Here is a 20245-nt window from a genome sequence, read left to right on the forward strand (position 1 = left end):
CATGAAACTACCATTGATTGTCATAAAAGCCCATTTGGTTCACCAATGACCTTTAGGAAGGAAATCTGCCATTCTTACCTAGCCTGGCCCTAGCAGTAACTCCAGATCCACAGCAATGCTGGAGAAGCTGAACTGCCCTCTGAAATGGCCGAGGAAGCCACTCTATTCAGGGGAAATTAGGGATGATCAATAAATGCTGGCCTTGCTAGCAACATCCACATCCATCAAAAGATTAATTACACAGATTTTCCATGTGATTTCCAACACAGCAAGTGCCTGTTTTCAATTGTTTTTTTTTCCATGGCATCAGGGATCGCCCTTTCCCTTAATATTATTGTTTTTTTTCCTTCTTTTTTCTGGTTCCACCATGTGTTCCAGGGCCGTATTCTTTCAGTGCTGTGATTGCAAACTGTGGCGTCTTCCACGCTTAGTGCCCATGTGTCAAAAGCGGCAAAGCACATTTCCTAATGATTGCAACAATATGTTTCACTCTGAAAGCATGCTTCTTTTAAACTTTGGACTGCAGATATCTGATTATCTGCAGTCACAAGATGCAGAAAACAATGGAGAGAAAGCTTCCATGAAAATACTTGAAAGGGTGGGATTCTCCGAAATAGAGGCAGAGTGTCCACGCCATCGCAAACACTGTCGCGTTTTACGACGGCGTGAACAGACCGCTCCCACGTCGAATTCTGGCCCCCACAGGGGGCCAGTATGGCGCTGGAGTGGTTTGCGACACTCCAGCCGCAGATCCCGGCGCAAACTGGGCGCCACGGGATGTGCAGTTGCGCCGACGCCAATGATGACATGCACAGTGGCGCCGGTGCCAAACGATGCATGCGCGGTAACCTCGCGGAGCACTCCAGCCCCTCACCAACATGGCGCCGGGGTTCTGGGGCCGGTCGCGCAAGGATGTAGGCCTGGGGGGGGGGGGGGGGGAGTGGCCAGCCGGCCGATCGGTGAGCCCTGATCGCGGGACAGACCCCATCTAAGGCCCCCCCCCCAAGGAACGGAGCCCCCCACAGGCTGCCCCCCAAGCCTTCGCGACGAGTACCCGCCGGCAGCGACCAGGTGTGTACGGCGCCGGTGGGACTAGGCCGTTTACGCGCGGCCACTCGGCCCATCCGGGCCAGAGAATCGCCGCTCGCCGTTTGCAGCGATTCTCCGAGCGGTCCGGCACGATTCGTGCGGCACTGGTTTCGGGGGGTGGGAGAATTGCGTGCGGGGGTTGGGGCGGCGTGGCGTGATTCGCGCGGTGCCCCGCCGATTCTCCCACCCGCTGGAGGGGGGGGGGGGAGAATCCCGCCCTGCACCTCTCAGTGGTGGCAAGACTTTGGGATCTGCGCATCATGTAGCTGCAACCAATAGTGTGCCACACCACTCACTGGCAGTTCATCTCCTTCCCTTAAATTTGCCTGTGCAAGAAATAAGGCCACTTCTCTGGCCTACTGGACAGAATGGGTTTCTGTTGTGCCTTCCAGTACTTGCATGTGGCTGTGGTGACGGTCGACCAAGGGAATAAAAGTCAACCCACATAAGTTCACTCAAGGCCACAAGGACATTCAAGCCCTGAAAGTGGTGTTGAAAAAAGCTCACCATTCAAAATGGCTGATAGAACACGGAACATACATAGAACATACAGTACAGAAGGAGGCCATTCGGCCCATTGAGTCTGCACTTAAGCCCTCACTTCCACCCTATCCCTGTAACCCAATTGCCCCATCTAGCGTTTTTGGGCACTAAGGGCAATTTATCATGGCCAATCCACCTAACCTGCACGTCTTTGGACTGTGGGAGGAAACCGGAGCATCCGGAGGATACTCACACAGACACGGGGAGAACATGCAGACTTCGCACAGACATTGATCCAGTGGGGAATCGAACCTGGGACCCTGGCGCTGTGAAGCCACAGTGCTATCCACTTGTGCTACCGTGCTGCCCAAACTACGAGAGAAAAGTAAAGGACCTGGGGAAGCTACAATTAGGCCTATCTTTTAGGCAGGCAGAGGTTGGGGTCATAGAGAGTCATGGAATCATACAGCACAGAAAAGGCCCTTTGGCCCATTGCGTCTGTGCCAGTCAAAAATAAACACCAAACCATTCTAATCCCATTTTCTAGCACTTGGCCCATAACCTTGTATGCCCTAGTATTGCAGGTGTCATTTAAATACTTCTTAAATGTTATGAGGGTCTCTGCCTCCACCACCCTTTCAGGCAGTGAATTCCAAACTCCAGCCACCCTCTGGGTAAAAACCTTTTTCCTCACATTTCCCTCAAAACCTCCAGCCCCTTATCTTAAATCTATGCCGCCGGTCATTGAGCCCCTCCACCAAAGGGAAAGGTTTGTCACTGTCTATCTTTTAAGATGCTTTAATTTTATACATCTTAATCATCCCCCCCCTCCCCCCCACTTCCCCCCCCCTCCCCCCCACTTCCCCCTCCTCTCCCCCGCTCCCCCTCCTCTCCCCCGCTCCCCCTCCTCTCCCCCGCTCCCCCTCCTCTCCCCCCCTCCTCTCCCCCCCTCCCCCTCCTCTCCCCCCTCCCCCTCCTCTCCCCCCTCCCCCCTCCCCCCTCCTCTCCCCCTCCCCCCTCCTCCCCTCCTCTCCCCCCTCCCCCTCCTCTCCTCTCCCCCCTCCTCCCCTCCTCTCCCCCCTCCTCCTCTCCTCTCTCCCCTCCCCTCTCTCTCCTCCCCCATCTCTCCTCTCCCCCCTCCCCCCACCCCCTCCTCCCCCCACTCCCCCCTTCCCACCTCCAACTCCCCCCTCCCCCCTCCCCCCCCTCCTCCTCCTCCCCCTCCCCCCTCCTCCTCCTACTCCCCCTCCTCCCTCCCCTACCCCCTTCCCCTCCCCCTCGTCTTCCCCCTCCCCTCCACCCTCCCCCCCCCCTCCTCCTCCCCCCTCCTCTCCCCCCTCCCCCTCCCCTCCCCCTTCCCCCCTCCTCCTCCCCTCCCCCTTCCCCTCCCCCCTCCTCCTCCCACCCTCCACCCTCCCCCTCCCCCTCCCCCCTCCTCCTCCCCCCTCCCCCTGACATGGAGTATCCTTCACATCCCTTTTTTCTCTCCTAGTTTCCTTTTTACGTTCTCTCTTGCACATTCTATTCACCTCTAGGGATCTGCTGTTTTCAACGCTGGATATCTTCCATAATCCTTCTTTTTTCTCCTTATCCAGTGTTGTATATCCCTCGATATCCAGGGTTTACTTTTTCTTGATTGGGACATGGTGACCCTGTACTCTCTCCATTTCCTTCTTGAATGTGTCCCACTGTTCTGACACAGATTCACTCAAAGGTGTCTGCTCCCAGTCCACTCTGGCCAAATCATATCGGGTCTTATTAAAATCGGTCTTCCCCCAGTTTAGAAATTTGAACTCAGGCCTTTCGTTGTCCTTTCCATAACAATCATGAATCTAATGGAGTAATGATCACTGTCTGCCAAATGTTCCCCATTGATTCTTCAACCACCTGCCGAGCTTCGTTATCAAAAATTAAGTCCAGGACCGCCCCCTCTCTTGTAGGTCCTTCTACCTACTGGTTTAAAAAGTTCTCCTGAATACATTTTAAGACTTCCATGCCCTTTAAACCTTTCACACTTTGGCTTCCCCATTTAATATGGGGAAGTTGAAATCTCCCGCTATCACTACCATATTTCTTTTACACTTCCCTGAAATTTGCCTACATATCTGCCTTTCTATTCCTCTTAGACTACTTGGGGGCCTATAGAACACTCCGACTAATGTGATTGCTCCGTTTTGGTTTTTAAGTTCTATCCATATGGCCTCAGTTGAAGAGCCTTCTAAGATATCATCCCTCCTTACTGCTGCAATTGATTCCCTGATCAAAATTGCAACATTCCCTTTTCTTTTACCTCCTTCCCGATCTCACCTGAAGATTCTGTACCCTGAAATATTGAGCTGCCGATCTTGTCCCTCTCTCAACCATGTCTCAAATACAGCAATGACATCATACCCCCATGTTTTAATTTGTGCCCTCAATTCATCGTATTTAGGTGCACCTTGCCTGACAGATGCCCAGACATAAGAGAATGGGAAAATTGGTCCCAATGTTATCTGTATTAACAGGTTATGCAAAATGAATTCAAGATTTCTTCCAGATTAAAACAGCAACTAAAGTTATTTCTTCACGCATAAAGATAAACTTTAAATTTAAAATTCAGCCACTGAAAGTTGAAGGAAGATTTCCGTTCCTGTGTCCCATTTGGCTCAGTCAGAGATGTTCTTTTCGGGAGCAGGAAGCAGAAGCTGAAACAGTTTCCAGGCCCTGAATCTACCACCCCCTCCACAATCCAACACCCAGCTACTGCCCCCACACCTCTGCAACCCCCCCCCCCCCCCCACCCTACCCCAGGCAATCAGTCACCAGTGTCTTTCCCTGGGGCAGCCAATTAATGGCCAGATGGTAGTTTTGCTGGCCAATTAAGAACAGTGGGCACCAACCTATTTTCCTTCTTTGATGGAAACTGGTAAGTATTGATAAGCTGACATGCACCTATACAATGGAATAGTTTGTTGGAGGGCCCACCATTGTGATGCACATAGTCGAAAAAATGCTTACTTTCTATGATCCTAAATATTATTAATATCTATATATAATGATATCCTCCTCCTACAGGTACCATACCTTAACAGGGTATTGGCAAATATGGACTTCCATCGGATTGGTAAAAGTATTGCAGTGGCTTGCCATTGCCCTGTGCCGAATGACAGACCTGGAAAGTTATTCTGCTCTTACCACCTGCCAGTACATGTGCTGGAAGGTCTTAGAGGCTGACAATCAACCTGATCCAAGGTTTACCCAAAGGTGAACCAAGGTTCACCTGAGGAAGGAGCAGTGCTCCGAAAGCTAGTGTTTGAAACAAACCTGTTGGACTTTAACCTGGTGTTGTAAGACTTCTTACTGTGCTTAACCTGATCAGCCACATTGCGAATGCACCCTGCATAGCCGTCCTCAAGTAGGACTTGAATGCAGAGGTACAGATACTATCATTGTGTCCCATCACTTTACTCATTTATGATGTGGAGATGCCAGCATTGGACTGGGCGTCGCACTGACTCATTTATGACATCAAAGGAACAGAGTATCACAACATCATTGCAAAGGAAATGCTTCACGTGTCTATCCTAAATTGTCTCTCCTGAATATGCTGAAAAGTATAAAACAAGGACACGTGTTTTAAAACTTTGTCCCGGGATGCTGTTGTCACTGGCTCAGTCAACACTTATTTCCCATCTCCATTTGCCATTGAGTAAGTTGTGGTGAGCTGACATCTTGAATCACTGCAGGCCATGTGGTGTACATACACCCACTGTGCTATTGGAGAGGGAGTTCCAGGATTTTGACCCAGCGACAGTGAAGGAACGGAAATATATTTCCAAGCCAAGATGGTGTGTGACTTGGAGGTGGTGGTGTTCCGATGCATCTGCTGCCCTTGTCCTTTTAGATGGTAGAGATCATGAGTTTGGAAGGTGCTGCCTAAGGAAGCTTGGTGAGTTCCTGCAGTGCATCTTGTAGATGGTACACGCTGCTGCTATTGTGTGTCGGTGGTGGAGAGTGTGAATATTTGTGGATGGGGTGCCAATTGAGCGGGCTGCTTTGCCCTGGAGGATGTCGAGCTTCTTGAGTGTTGTTGGAGCTGTACTCATCCAGGAAAGTGTAGAGTATTCCATCACACTCCTGACATGTGCCTTGTAGGTGGTGAACAGGCTATGAGGAGTGAAGTGGTGAATTTCTTTCCACAAAATTAGCCTCTGATCCGCTCTTGTAGTCGCAGTATTTATATGGCTGGTCTAGTTCAGATTCTGTGGAGACGTAGATGAGTACAGTTCCCTATTAACTCAAGAGGCACTAGAGAAGAGATGACAAACGAATAAAATGTTATACAACTGGCTATACTTTATTAGTTTCAAGAAAAATGGGATGAAACGCCGTCAGTACATAAATAAAGTACAAATACCTTCAAGGATAATGTCAACATATTCCGCAGGCTTATACAATGAAGAAAGAAATCTTACATAAAACCAAGATATGCATTACATGTGACTTGAATATTAATATGCATACATTGACAGGCTAATTGTATTCTAAGAATTAAGGTCACATAAGTAATTTCAATAGTGTTTTATAATACAAATAAATACACATTAGGACCACTTCCCATTCTTTTTCATTTCCAAAGGCACTTTTCCTTCCCTTGTAAGAAAGAAAGCTAACACAGTGATTTTTCTTCTTTGTTAATTTTTCTGTTGTATACATTTTGGTTTTCGGGGTGCGCTGGATTAGCATCAGAGTCCCACTGCAGTCCAGCTACAGGCCAGGTTTTTATGAACTGAATTTTCCCCTCTCACATTATGGTGTCCAACCCCCACTTCCCAATCCCCCCCCCTCCCCTCCCCCCGTACCCTGCCCCACCACCCTCCCGATTTCAGCAATGCTCCTTTTCTGGTTTGTTCAGTTGTAAGACTTTAAGCAGGTCTTCCAATTCGGTTTTGCATCCTCGGTTCATACATAGCTGGCTGATTTGCGCTTCTCCCTCTTTGAAAATTTTCCATCGACCTAGGCACCCAGGAAACACAAGTTAATGTTTGCGAAATTAATAAGGTGCGGCGTTTTCCTGTAACCTAGACAGCTGCTGGTGAGGCACAAGGCAACCAAAGGATTTAAATTAAATCATAAATCGAGAGAATAATACCTGCACACTTTTTCTGCCAACCATGCCCCTTTACATGGTTGCGCAGAGCTTACAGCACAGAAACAGTCCTTAGACCTAACTGGTCCAAAGATGTAGAGGTTAGGTGGATTGGCCATGCTAAAGTTGCCCTATAGTGTCCAAAAATGTGCAGGTCGGTAGGTTATGGGGTTACGGAGATAGGGTGGGAGAGTGGGCCTAGGCAAGGTGATCTTTCAGAGGGTCAGTGCAGACTCGATGGGTCAAATGGCCTCCTTCTGCACTGTAGAAAATCTATGGTTCCATGGTTCATGCCAGTGTTAATGCTCCACATAAGTTTCCTCCCATTTATCTAACTCCGTCTACATAATCTTCTATTCCTTTCACCCTTGTATGTTTATCTCTCTTCCCATTAAATACATCTGCGTATAAACCTCAACTGATCATTATGGTACTTAATTCCACATTCTTACCACTATATGGGCAAAAACATTTCTCCTGAATTATTCCTTGGATTTATTGAGCAACCTATTTATTGGCCCCTGTTTACGGATCCCCTAAAATTAGAAACTTGAGGCAAGGTTTTGTTCTCAGGCTCGGGACGCTGTAGTCAAGTTACAAAGGGGATCATGACACTGCACTGTGTGAGAAACAGCCACATGGCACCAATCTTCTCCAAATTGGCCTATTACTGACCAGAGGGCGAGCTTGCCGTCCAATTAAGGATGGGCTCTCAAAGCTGAAGAGTCAATAGGAAGGTTCAGGTAGTCTTTGTCGCAAATTGCTAATTGCAAAACACTAATGATGGCAGGTACCCATGGGATGGATCTCACAGCACCATGCTGATATGTTTTCCACAGTCAGGTATGTTTAATATGATGGGCGGCTAGCCCATCGCCCTTCCATCCACCTCCCTGGTCCCCATAATACGGGGGTGAGGCGCTCACTAGCCTGCCCAACCTTTGGCCCATTGAGGCCCTTAAGTGGCCGATTAATGGCCACTTACGAACCTCACTTCACCTACACTACCACAATGTGCTGTTCAAGGTAGGCGAGAGAATGGGAAGGTTGATTTTTCACTGAACTTGATGAAAGGGCAGGAAAAAGAGAGTAAAATGTTAGGATGTGGGATGCCCTGTGCACATTGGGGGCTCTCCCACGAAGATCCTACACTATCCCCCCCTACTCCCCCCACTGCCCCTTGCACCATTGTGCCTCCCTTTTGGCCTCCAATATCCTGATCTCCACTCAAACCCTCCCCAGGGCGTCTGATCCCTCCCCAGCCAAAAAGCCCAGAACTTACCTGGGTCCAGCCACCTTTGAACTTCTTCGTGGAGATCATTGCAGCCCACTACCCCGTTCTGACACTGTCGGAACAGCAAGAGCTGCCAGCCAATCAGATTGAATTGGCAACTCTTGAGGGTAAAACTTCCTTTGACTGAAGGGTGGTTCCCCAATGACTGTGTGTTGAGGCCACCTGCAGCATAATATAGCTACAGGGTGGCCTTTTTTATAGCCGGTTGATTTGCGAGCAATATGCCACACCAACCCACTTCCCCACTGCTGTACCATTCTGCCCCACGTATTTGTCATTATTTTTTCAATAATTTCCGGATCTTGTTATCTTGAAACCTGCATGAAAGAACTTAAGCAATGCGAAACAGGGTGGGTGAGGCAGGGGAAAGATGCCAGTGTGGGTAGATGGACACTATAACTGAGAATGTCGAGGTATTGATAAACTTTATGGCAGAACATTGTTATTATTTTTTCAAACTTAACTTCTCACCCAGTAATGAACCCTAGAAAACCAGCTGCAGAGACAGAAGACCATTGGTAAGGGTCCCTAGCGACCAGAAAAGATGGCAATATGGTAGGAATACTCGAGTGTGGAAGTGCAGTGAGAGGAATGGTAAGATTGAACTTGACGCAGCTGGTTGGCAGGTGGCAGGGAGGGAGGCAAAGATCATGGAGCAGAAGGCAGGGGTTTCGAATCAACAATTGTGAGGGAGGGAGGGAGAAATCATGTGGAGGGAGGCTCGTATCACTAGCTTGCAGGAGGGACTGGAAGATGGTGGGGAGTGGTGGGGGTTGGGGGTGGGGGTGGAGGACAGTGTTGGCCAGATGATGTACTTGAACTGCTGGAACAAACATCACCCTTGTTTCTGGCCCACAAGCAGTGCTGTAAAAAAAAAAGAAATTAACCGCTAGATCTGGCTGGTCCCTGAACCATCTGATTCTCGGCTAATTAAATCAAAATGGCTGTAAAAACATTAGGAACTGAGCCTCACTAACATATCATAATCTTGGACCCACCTCACCAGAGCAGGTTTTTTGAACATTCCTAAACATGCGTAGTTAAAATAGAAGCATTTTGCTGCGTGTCAGGGTTGGGTTTAATAAATTTATCAATTTAGTAATTTAAATATTCAATCCATCACCCAACCCTTTTCATCCCATCATTGGGGTAAAATTCCTCCCAATGCTTTAACTTCTATAAAAGAAAGCTAAATATTACTATACCACTTGGGTGGAATAAACTGTTCCATTATTTATTTTAACTTGTGATCTTCTCTCCACCACTTTGCTCGAAAGACAACTTAATAGAAACCAACTTTTTTGTTGATGAATCCAAGAATCAAATAGTGGTTTTGAGTCCACAGTGAACACTTTTTTAATCATGATCTGGCAACTAACTGACATTCGTACCAATAGTCATAAGGATGATTGGCATGCGAAATCCAAATGTAGTCCTATCACTATGCAGTCCAATATTTTCTTCTAAGGCTTGGTTTAAGCTACATTTTTGGAGAAGAGTAGAGTTTTATAACACTTGATCCATATTATACCCAGCATGACTGTGTGCTAGAATTGGGTTCTGACGGTGGCAAAATCAGTATGCACATCCCTCAACTTGAAGAGCACGTAGCATTTTTATTAAAGTTATTCCTCTTCAAAGAAGTAGGTGTTCCCACCAGTTTATTCCATTAACGTTGTGCTTTGCAGGCCCCGAGCTGTTATTACTTACTCTGAGTGGTCCGTGTCAGTGGTTTAAAAGATCCAAAGTTAACCTGTTTTTCAAAGTCTCTCCTTGACATTTTCTCCATGTGAAAGTGGCGCAGAACACCTGCCGTGGAAAACAGTGACAGCTATATTAGGGGTTCTGATTTCCAAGTTAATATTGCCAGCTTCTTGTTGTAAAACAAACCCATTTTTCATAAGCAGTTCCTTCTGATTCAAGTGTAGAACTGGAATTCAGTGTGTTATCTATACACACCACTCTACATGCTCTATAACTTACCTTACAGTCTGCATAGGAGATGTTCTGGTGCAATGGTTAGTGTCCCCCACCTCTAAGCCAGAAACTTTGGGTTGGAGTCCCACTCCAGGACATGATGGCCACAGAAAGTGAGTTCATAATGCAGCCAAACGGGTTGAGTGTTAACTTGCAAGTTCTTTCAGCATGCTGTTAGCAGGTGGCACGTTAAGGCTATATGTAGAATTTACCATAGAATAGGAGGCCATTCGGCCCATCGAGTCTGCACTGGCTCTTGGAAAGAGCACCCTACCCAAGGTCAACACCTCCACCCTATCCCCATAACCCAGTAACCCCACCCAACACTAAGGGCAATTTTGGACACTAAGGGCAATTAAGCATGGCCAATCCACCTAACCTGCACATATTTGGACTGTGGGAGGAAACCGGAGCACCCGGAGGAAACCCACGCATACACGGGGAGGATGTGCAGACTCCGCACAGACAGTGACCCAAGTCGGAATCGAACCTGGGACCCTGGAGCTGTGAAGCAATTGTGCTATCCACAATATGACAGAAGTGAATCAATTTCAGAGTGTCGAAGATAACAATCACTATAAACAAGAATCTAGATGCTTTTCTACCACTGTTAATTTAATCATGTTTTCATCTTTATTCTAGATGCCCAATACTATGCATCATGCCCATTGAGACACCAGGTTGGAAGCAAACTCTTGATCCGCACCTACGTTGCGATCAGTTGCTCAAATGAGCACTGAGAACTCAGTCAACTTGACTCATTTCATCCAACTATACTCCTTTCATAGTGGGGAAGTGTTACACTTTTGACTACTGGCTCCTTGAGACTCGAGGCACAGCCAAGCTTAACTCTTGGCAAACAGTGCACATAACTACTCTATCCTGTAGCACAATGCTTTGATAACGGGCATTCTGCGTCACTTTACAGTTTTAGTGACTTGCTTTACAAATCTTTTAATACGGAAGCTTGTGTGTAGTACAGCTACAACAGCTCCTATTTCTGCAAACTACATTTACAGCTTACGGATATAATTCCCTGTTCTATTTTAAGCCAAATGGAAATTATACAGAATCAAATAATCTTAACGTAGCCTGATTCGATTAAGGCATGCATCTATTTTAAGGGTACATGTCAAAGTATGCTTCTGTGCAGCTACGAACACTACTAATCTGGCAACATATCCAAAGGGTGGTACCATACGGAACGATATCTTTACTGCGTGTCACCATCTTTCACTACCAGGGTTTTACAAGATTGTAAAACAAATTTATGTGTGTTAAAGAATTTGGTTTCAAACCCATATTGTTTGCAGAGATGCTGGTCGGGAGGTCATAAAAATAATTTGTGCACACATTTGTTACACGAGGAGCACTGCATGGTTTATTCTGGTTGTTCTGGTCAGCTGTTTCTTACACTCTGGCTATAATTACAGGAATGCAATGGCTGCATATCAGTATTAAGAACCTTGGACATGACAGATTTTTGCACATACAAAATTTTCAGCATTACGCTTGTCAGATCACGCAAGATAAAATTGCCATGTTACAGTTGCACTGCAACTCCACAGTCAACGTGAATAGTTTTCATTGTGCTATAATGTGGAAAGTGACAGTGTAACCTGGGACTCGGGTTCCAATCTGGTATCAGTCTCCAGAGGCCTTTTGCAATCGTAGGCAGGACCTGTATGTCGAAGTCCTTCCCCCATCTCTGACGTAGCCCATTTTTGCAGGGACCAGGGAGTGAATCAAACAGTCAGGAAACCCAAACTTAGCAGGGCCAATTTAAATTAGTGCTGAGTTCAAACAGGCCACATTTTCCACTGTTTCACGGACCAAAACTCAGAGCGCGGATGTCAAGATTTATGGAATAGATGTAAATCTTCTTAAAGGGCAGAAAAGGTCAGTTTAAGTGTCATGATCTGAAGTCATTTAAATCATCAACCTTTAAAAATGAAAAGAACATCATGCTGATGGTGTCAGAGTTACAACATCACTTGCTGCTGGACTGCTTTGACTGACAGGCCATCTGGTGTAGGTTAGAAAAGAATTGCCATATGTACCTTCAGTTTCAATAGAGTTCAATGCTATATTTCCTAGGGGCTATCGTTACAGCTGAGGCCATTATGTATTCTTGACTGTGTTTCAAAAGCTACAAATTTACTTATCTCAGCATGGAGCTGAGTTCACATTTTGATTGACAATTTAAAGTAGCTATTGAAGGATTAACTTTTTTTGCTGTTGTTACTGAAATATATTTGTTTGTTTTTTCAACAGACTGAATATTTAAGGGTATTTAAAATCTTTGAATGGATTTCAAGGATTCGCTTTTCTCTGAATCAAGTGTGTATGAGAAAGAATGTTATTAAATTCTTCGCAGTTTAATTTGATCATCTCCACATGGCCCTGAGGTCTACCCATGATGGCTGTAGAGGTGGCATGGGGTATGTGGTGGGATGGAGTGGAATGTGGGCCTGTGTGGGGTGAGGTCTGAGGGGTTTTGAAGGCTAAAGGGCTGAACAGCTCCGAAAGAAAATTAGGACAAAGTCCTAAAGGACCAAGGCAGACCCCCTAACCCCCTCACCTTTATGCTGCTCACTCTCTTGGCCACCTTTGATCTGCTTCCAGGGTCAGCGAGCCGAAATCCATATTGCTCCACCTCACTGGAATGAGAAATGGGTGTAATGGGGCCCTTCAAACCTTAGCATGTCTGCCAGGTTGGAAAATTCCTCATCTTGAGCAATCCACCTCGCTAGTAGAAATCATGGTGTCCAGTGATGTTGGGGCAGCAGAGGGGGATTTTTTTTGTTTGATCAAAGAAGCATGTGCAATTAATCCGAATATAGTGGTGATGTGTTGCACTTCACTTAACGCGTTTGACTTACTGCGGCAATGTGCTTTTTTATATGCATGTTGTACTCTTTGGTAGTGATGGAAGAGGCTCCAACTTTCTTCCTGTCACATGGCTGACCAGGAATCTCTTCTGCTCTTCCATTGGCATGTGTTGCACAACCTGTTTGGTGTATTATGAACACACCTTCTTTGGTCATCAGGTCCTGGGATGGGACTCGTAACTGGAGGTTATGGCTCAGAGGCAGCCACGCTGCTATCTGCACCGTAAGGCCTGATAATCAGAGAGCATTCTCCTATAATTTTCAAAAATCGATCTTTTAAACATATCCTTGTACCAAATAATCTCTTCAACTTATTTTTCTCCCAGATAATATTTTTCTCATTGGATGTTTGCTCTTGTTCAGACTACACCTAAGAATAATCTTTCTTCCCAACTTCCAGACAAGTATTACATTGTCGTAACATTGATACTTCTTCATGTTACAGATGTTGCTGTTGATTTTCAACTCATCCATCACTTTGAAAATTCTGGTCTAATGCACTATCCATTGGGAGAGATTTCGGTAAAGCAATACCACAGGTTACCTTGTGTCATGTGAGAGTACCTTTACGAAATGGGTGTTTAAAAATGGGTGTGGATATAAATATCTGTAGTGAGAGTACCTTTAAGAAATGATTCTTTATTACTGCAGTGATGTCAGATAGGGGGTGGAGCTGGGCTGTCTGTCAGCTTTTTACTTTTGTTTAGGCTGTTTGCTGCAGGGTGTGTTTTAGACTTGTTTTCAGAGCTGGATAGCTGCAGTCACAGCCAGAAGGTGTATTAGAGTCTCTCTCTGTAATCTAAAGAATTTAAATCGATGTTAAAAGGAAAGTAAGAATTACTTAGTGTTGTATTCTTTGGGGGTTGTATTTGAATTAATGGTTGCTGAGATGTTCACTGTATGTTTTTAAAAAGGTTAACTTGAGTTCATAGAATAAACATTGTTTTGCTTTAAAAAATACTTTCCATTTCTGCTGTACCACATCCTGTAGAGTGGGCCGTGTGCTCCTCATACCACGATCTAGTAAAAGTTGTGGCACAGATGAACTCCATGATACACTTTGGGGTTCTCTAACCCTGGCCCATACACCTTGTACACCCCTCTGGAAATCTGCTCTTCTTTGGAAAACATCTGTCATTGTCTTGAAGGCACATGATGGTTTTCATAAGGAATTGGCACTGTTCAGTGTTATGTGAGTAATCACCACATGATCATCCACCATGGTACTGTTCACGTCTTTCTAAATCATCCTCAAATCATTATTCGAGGGATGGAGCTTCGGGTGGGGTGGGGAGAACCTCTGTGGTCTATCACCCCCTCCCACTCTGTGCTCCCTATTTTATTGATGACCTCCTTGGAACATCCATCCCTATTCACTCTTTTGCTGATGATTCTAGTCGAGATTGACCAATTTTCTTCCGGCCACACTGTCCATCCAATTCTCACAACCTCCAGTTTTCTGAAAGTAATGTTTGAATCATTGTATCTTGATCTCCTCCATTCCCTTCAATGCGGCAATAACATTTTGGGCTGGATTTTCTGTTGCGAATCCGCCCCGCTCCTGCTGATAGCAAGGATGCAGAATTTGGGGCACTGTTGACTGGCAGTGGGATTCTCTACTCTTGCTGCTTGCCAATGCAATTTCCCATCGATGGACGCGGTGGCGGTGGGACTCGAGAATTCTGCCACCAGCAAACGACCTAAAACTTTCGGCCTTTATTGTTTTCAATTTTCTTCATGCCCAACCAACAGCTGCCAATTCTTACATTTGATAATTCCCACCTTGGTCCTCCTTTCTCTGATCACACATTTGCCATCACTATTGCCTCTCTGGAACTGCCATATCTCTTTCATTGCTCCAAGCTATCTACAGGAAACTCAGTTATATCAGGTCTGTCTTCTCTCAGTAACCAGTGACTCTCTATGAAGCTCAAGTGATTCCAAACTTTTTAAACATAACCCGCCTATTAGGAAAGACCCTCCAAAAAAAATGCTCTGGTGCACTTGAAAAGGGTATAAGATGATTGGCACCTGTAAATCTCTAGTCTCCAAGCTCTCTTTTCCCATCACAAGTTTCCTTGTCATTCTTTATTTATCTATTATACTATGGTCAGTTCACCTCTGAATATTTTAATCTTATGTTGGTGGGGGGAGGTGGGGGGAGGGGGGGGGGGGGGAAACGACGGAGGCTTTAAGTTTGAGTGCCAAACAAAAAGAATATTAGCGCTGCTTCCTAAGAGCTAGGCCACTGCAACAACTCGGTTTCCCCAAATCACTTTTCGGTTCAGGTCTCATTAACAATTTGTCTGTGAACTGTCTGTGCCAAATGGGCACCTTACCACAGGAAGAAAATTGCCTTGTGGCATCATGTAAGGCTTTTCGGAGGACATTTGGGTTAGCAGATGCTGGAAGACTCAAGAATCGGTCGAAAAATTATGCAAGGCTCAAAGAAAGCAAAAGAGCAACAAAATATTATGGGCGGGATTCTCAGTCTCGCCAACCGGCCAATAGGGTTTCCATTTGTGGGCAGCCCCACGCCATCGGGAAATCCCTGGGCTGCCGGCACAACGGAGAATCCCGACAGCGGAGAATCCAGCTCCATATTTTTTGTCGAGGATTACATCAGAGGATTACAGCACAGAAACGAGCAATTTGGCCCAAGCAGTCTACGCCAGCATTTGTGCCCCACTAGAGCCTCCTCCTGCCTTTTGTCGCCAAACTCTCAGCATATCTCTCTATTCTATTCTCCCTCATATGTTTATCTAGTTTCTCCTTAAATACATTGAACTATTTGCTTTAACTATTCCCCATGGTGGTGAGTTCCACATTCTCACCATTCTCTTGAGTAAAGAAGTTCCTTCTGAATTCACAGGTTGATTTTTTTTGAGGTGCGCAGGGTGGGTGCCATGGTATGTTGGGGCATAGGAGCAGTATTGTGCTGGGGGGGTGGTGCCAACCACAGGGTCGCTCAGGGGCGGGGGGGGGTGGGGGGGGGGGGGGGGAGGAGGTTGACTAAACCGTTGCTCATGGCCTCTAGATACCGACTCTTCCCCACAAGCAGGACACATTCTGTTTGCACCCACTCTTTCAAAACATTTAATATTTTAAAGACCTCTATTAAGTTCATCTCACAGCTTTCTCTTTTCAGAAGAAAGAGACCCACAGATTTTCTTTGTAAATTTTCCTGCATCCTCCCCAGTGTCTCTGTATCTTTTTTCAATAATACGGCAACCAAAGTTCTCGGCAGTATTCCAGGTGCGGCCTGGGTGTGAACCATGGTTTAGGACTTTTCTTTGTTACCACAGTTCAAGGCTTCTATGGATGAACAAGTGTAATTGTTCATGATATCGGTGTAATTGTTTTGAGTTCGAAAACTGTAGTTACATCCTCGTTATTAAGAGGTGCTATAAGGGTTAAATATGCCATTAAAGTATCAATAGGGGTGCAGGTCTGTTAACTATTCGGAGGTGAACATACAAGCAGTAATTGTCTCCTTTTAATGTGTTATTCACTTTTTCAAAATTTAAAAAACACTGGTAATGTAACTTCTAATGCTATTAGTGGCAACACATCAGTCAACGGTCGAAAGGGAAACACCAGGTTAATGCTTTAACTTTCTGTTTCTATTCACTTCACGGGAACTATAAAGTAAAGATACTGGTAAAATAGGTAGGTAGGTAGGACAGATAGGTAGGATAGATAGATAGGTACGAAGGATAGACAGATAGATAAGGAGATAGATAGATAGACAGGCAGTTAGATAGATAGATAGATAGATAGATAGATAGACAGACAGAGACAGACAAAATAAGTGGGATGGCAGTGAAGGCCACATTTGGCTTATGTAACAATTATTAGCTTAAATTCTGTGGGGCATACAACTCACCTTTCACTAGAGTCCAGATATGGACTTCTACTTCTGGAAGATTGTCAATCTCCATAGCAATTTTCTTGCTGTATTTTTGAGAATCAGTTTCCTGGACCAAGAGTGATTCATAAACTAGAACAGTCTCTTCATCGCATCCCACATCCTTACTGTCATCTTGCGAAAACCCTGGTATCTCTGTTGCTGTGGAAGAAAAACTGACAACTAAACACTTAACGTAAATGTGTCTTTATTTATTGCTGTAGGCTCTAGTTACTTTTCCTTGAATATTATCTGATATCTAAATCCTAAATGCTACTAGGTTGAAATTACCATTGGTCCTGGATCTGGACACTGCCGCTGGGCGTGGGTGAGGTGCGCAGGTGGGTGCCATGGTATGTTGGGGCATAGGTGCAGTATTGTTCTTGGGGGGTGGTGCCAATCACAGGGTCGCTGGGAGGGGGGGGTAAGGTTGCCTGTGGGATTGGTGCCAGGGGGCCGATGACAACACACTCTCGCAGCCCGGTGGAGTTGTTTAGCTTCTTACAGCATTGGGTGGCAGTCCTTCTTGTGACACTCCTCACGCTGATGGCCGCTGCCACTGATTCCCAGGCAGAACTGGCTGCCCTGTGGGTTACCCTCTGACCCCCTCAGGGTATGCCATCATGACTCCACCACGTCTAGCAGTCTGGCCAGGTTGGCATTGCCAAATCATGGAACGAGTCTGTGCGGTGGCATGGCTGCATGCTGTCTTGGGTTTGTTCAGGAGGATCGGTCGAAGAGCTGCTCCCACTCGCTAGCGAAAGCTGACAAGCGCAGTCGAGGTGAATCAGCTGGCAGGGCAGTCTTTTCCGGTGGAATGCCCGTGGGACATCATTAAGTGCCCTCATTACATTAGCTACCGGTGACCGCCTCGCCTAGTCGGCTGTCGGGCAACACCGGCACTTTCCCGCTCGCTACCACACTTAGAAACTCTTCCGTTAGATCTCACCCATTGGCTTTTTGAGAAGAACAAATGTAAAAGTCAAAGGTTGCAATTCACCTAAAAAACGTCTGAGGGCGTGATTCTCCAGAAACATACTAAGTGTGGTAGCGAGCGGGAATTGCCGCGAGCTTCCCGGCGCTTGGCCCAGCGAGGCCGGCAACACTATAACAACGTTAATTGGTCCCTTAACGAGCCTCACGAGCTTCTCGCCGCAAAAAAAGGTTTGTCAGCTGATTGGCCAGGTCCGTGCTCGCCAGTACCCCCGCAGCAAGGTCGAGCAGCCCTTGGGCTGCACTTGCTAAACCAACTCCAGCCATCTCGCAATTATGGCGCCAAGGAGACCAGCCCCATGATTCGTGGATGCTGACCTGGGGAGGCTCCGAGATGTGGTGATGACCCCCCCCCCCCCCCCCCCCAGGGAGCATCCACCCCCCCCCCCCCTCCAACTCCCATGTGACCTCCACCCTCTCTCCATCCCCTCCCTCTTCAACCGACCCAACCCACCCTCCATAATCGCCCCCACCACTCTGAACCACACATGCGGCTAATGATGCTTCCTCTGTGTCACTTCAGGAAAAGCTCCTCAGGAAACTTTCGGCAGAATGTCCGACTCGCTGCGGGCTGTCACCCAGTACTAGGCTGACCTTGATGAGGTTCTGCGGGACATGTCCCGCTCTCAGATGGGCATGGCTGAGGCGCTGCGGAGCTTGTCCCAGTCGCAGGTAAGCATTGTCGAGGCGCTGCAGAGCATGGCAGTCACTGAGGAGCATCACCGAGGTAGTTGAGACGATGGTGCAGAACCACACCGGGCCCGAACAGCTTGCCCCTCTGTCCCAAGGTGATCCCCAGGGCCCTATGGGCACCGACATTCACCATGGAGTGGCGACAGTGGCCACCAACCCCCCTGAGTTCAACCCCTCTGATGAGGCCACATCTCAAAGTCAGCGCGTGGGACAGGGTGGCACGACTATGCAGAAGCTGTCGACAATGCGCCATGACACTCCAGCCCCAAGCCCCCAGAGGAGACCCGCCAGGGAATCGAAGGCCACAGGCAGCTGGCTGCCTCCACCTCAAATGTGCATCCTGGGGAGACACCTATTCGTAACGGTAGAGCTACGAGTACATCGAGGATCGCTGAGGGCACCAGGAGGGGAGTGGGGAGGGGTAGGTAGGAAGTGGAGAGGCACCATCGGGAGAATGGGGACTTGTATTACACAGTAACAACGTTTTTGCATAAACCATTATGGCGCCTCTGTCACATTCTTCCGCAATTCCGGCTGACCTCTGATCCCCTGGCCCACCTTTCCAGGCATCGCCCCATCTCCGTGGCACCCACACACCATCCGGCTGTGGATATGTACCCCGGAGCCATGTTTCATCCCCTGAGTGTTTGGATGTTGGCTGCTGCGTGTGTGGGGTTGCCTCCCACAGTGTTCAAGCCCAGTGTCCATGCATCAAGGTGTGATTGGGATGTTAGGCAATGATTCCCACATGCCACATGGCTCACCCACCCACGGGAATCCACTTGGGTTGTGTGTCCACTTAACCACGATTGCCAATTCCCTATTAGCAATAGCCTTCAGCTGCACGGCCATATGCCTCGGCAGTCGGCTTGGATAATGGGCGGTGGTTGGGGCAGATGGGCGGGGACAAGTGTTGTCACCGGAGCGGGTACACACGATCCAGGAGTTGGCATGGTGGTGCCATGAGCTGTTGCCCCCTCTGGCACTTCCTCCCAACAGTTCTCTGGCGGCCCAACCTGGCAGAGTATCCCCCAGCCACAGCCGAGGTTCCCCCACTCCACACCGAGCAATGGGGTAGCAAGCCAGCTCCCCCGGGCTTGTTGCCTGTGAGCAAAAATGGCTGCTCCCTCCTCAGCTCCCCACAGAAGCCCTTCTGTCAGGTTCACGTTTTTCAGAAGGAGTATTAATTGGCGCCAGCGTGACCACCTGCTGGGGAGGCCGCTGAATGACAGGAGGCCGTTGGATATGTGGTGGCTCCCATTAATTATATGGAAATTGGGCTTAAGTGGTGATAGTTGGTTTCTCACCTCGCTAGGGCGAGATCCCGATTTACCTATGGGAGAGGGCCAGTTGCATCGCAAATTGTTTGATGCCTGGCAAGGGTCTTGTTTTTGGCCTCTCCCGCCAATCACTGGCCTCGTTTGCTCAAGCGAGAGAGCAACGAGGCTGGAGAATCGCGGCAAAAGTGTCATTTGGGTGGGTTTGGCGGGGTGATTCCCACTGTTTTTTTGGGTGAGATCCTAACCTGGATTCCCACACAGTCATTTGGAGTTTTGGGGAGTTTCTCCCGGTCAAGACCATACTTACAGGTTTTCCCTGCAGTGGTGAACTAAACTCGCCAGACCGGCTCCTCAGAGATCAGGTGCCATTTTGAAAGGGTGCCCCAATCTCAAAGTGAGGTGGAGTGTCCTCACGTTCCCCACCCATGGACAATGTGACTCCCTAGCAGACATGGGCATCATCCCCCCCCCCCCCCACCCCCCCCCCCCTCCCCCACAAGTTAACACACC

The 20245-nt window shown here is 47.4% G+C and overlaps 1 protein-coding gene and 1 long non-coding RNA gene across 2 annotated transcripts in view; one reads left to right on the plus strand and one right to left on the minus strand.

Moving 5' to 3' along the window:
* Window positions 1-13445, plus strand: part of LOC119952391 — a 69247-nt gene extending 55802 nt beyond the window's left edge. The window contains exon 3 of the long non-coding RNA XR_005457844.1: window positions 13308-13445. This is a non-coding gene — a long non-coding RNA (uncharacterized LOC119952391). The remainder of the gene's footprint in view (window positions 1-13307) is intronic.
* chrdl2 (chordin-like 2) overlaps window positions 5888-20245 on the minus strand; it is a 59226-nt gene continuing 44868 nt past the window's right edge. Inside the window, 3 exon segments of the mRNA XM_038776107.1 lie at window positions 5888-6567; window positions 9705-9803; window positions 16749-16925. Coding sequence (XP_038632035.1) covers window positions 6437-6567; window positions 9705-9803; window positions 16749-16925 — 407 coding nt within the window. The 3' untranslated portion in view covers window positions 5888-6436.

The sequence above is a fragment of the Scyliorhinus canicula genome, chromosome 17 (genome assembly GCF_902713615.1).
Source record: "Scyliorhinus canicula chromosome 17, sScyCan1.1, whole genome shotgun sequence".
NCBI lineage: Eukaryota > Metazoa > Chordata > Chondrichthyes > Carcharhiniformes > Scyliorhinidae > Scyliorhinus > Scyliorhinus canicula.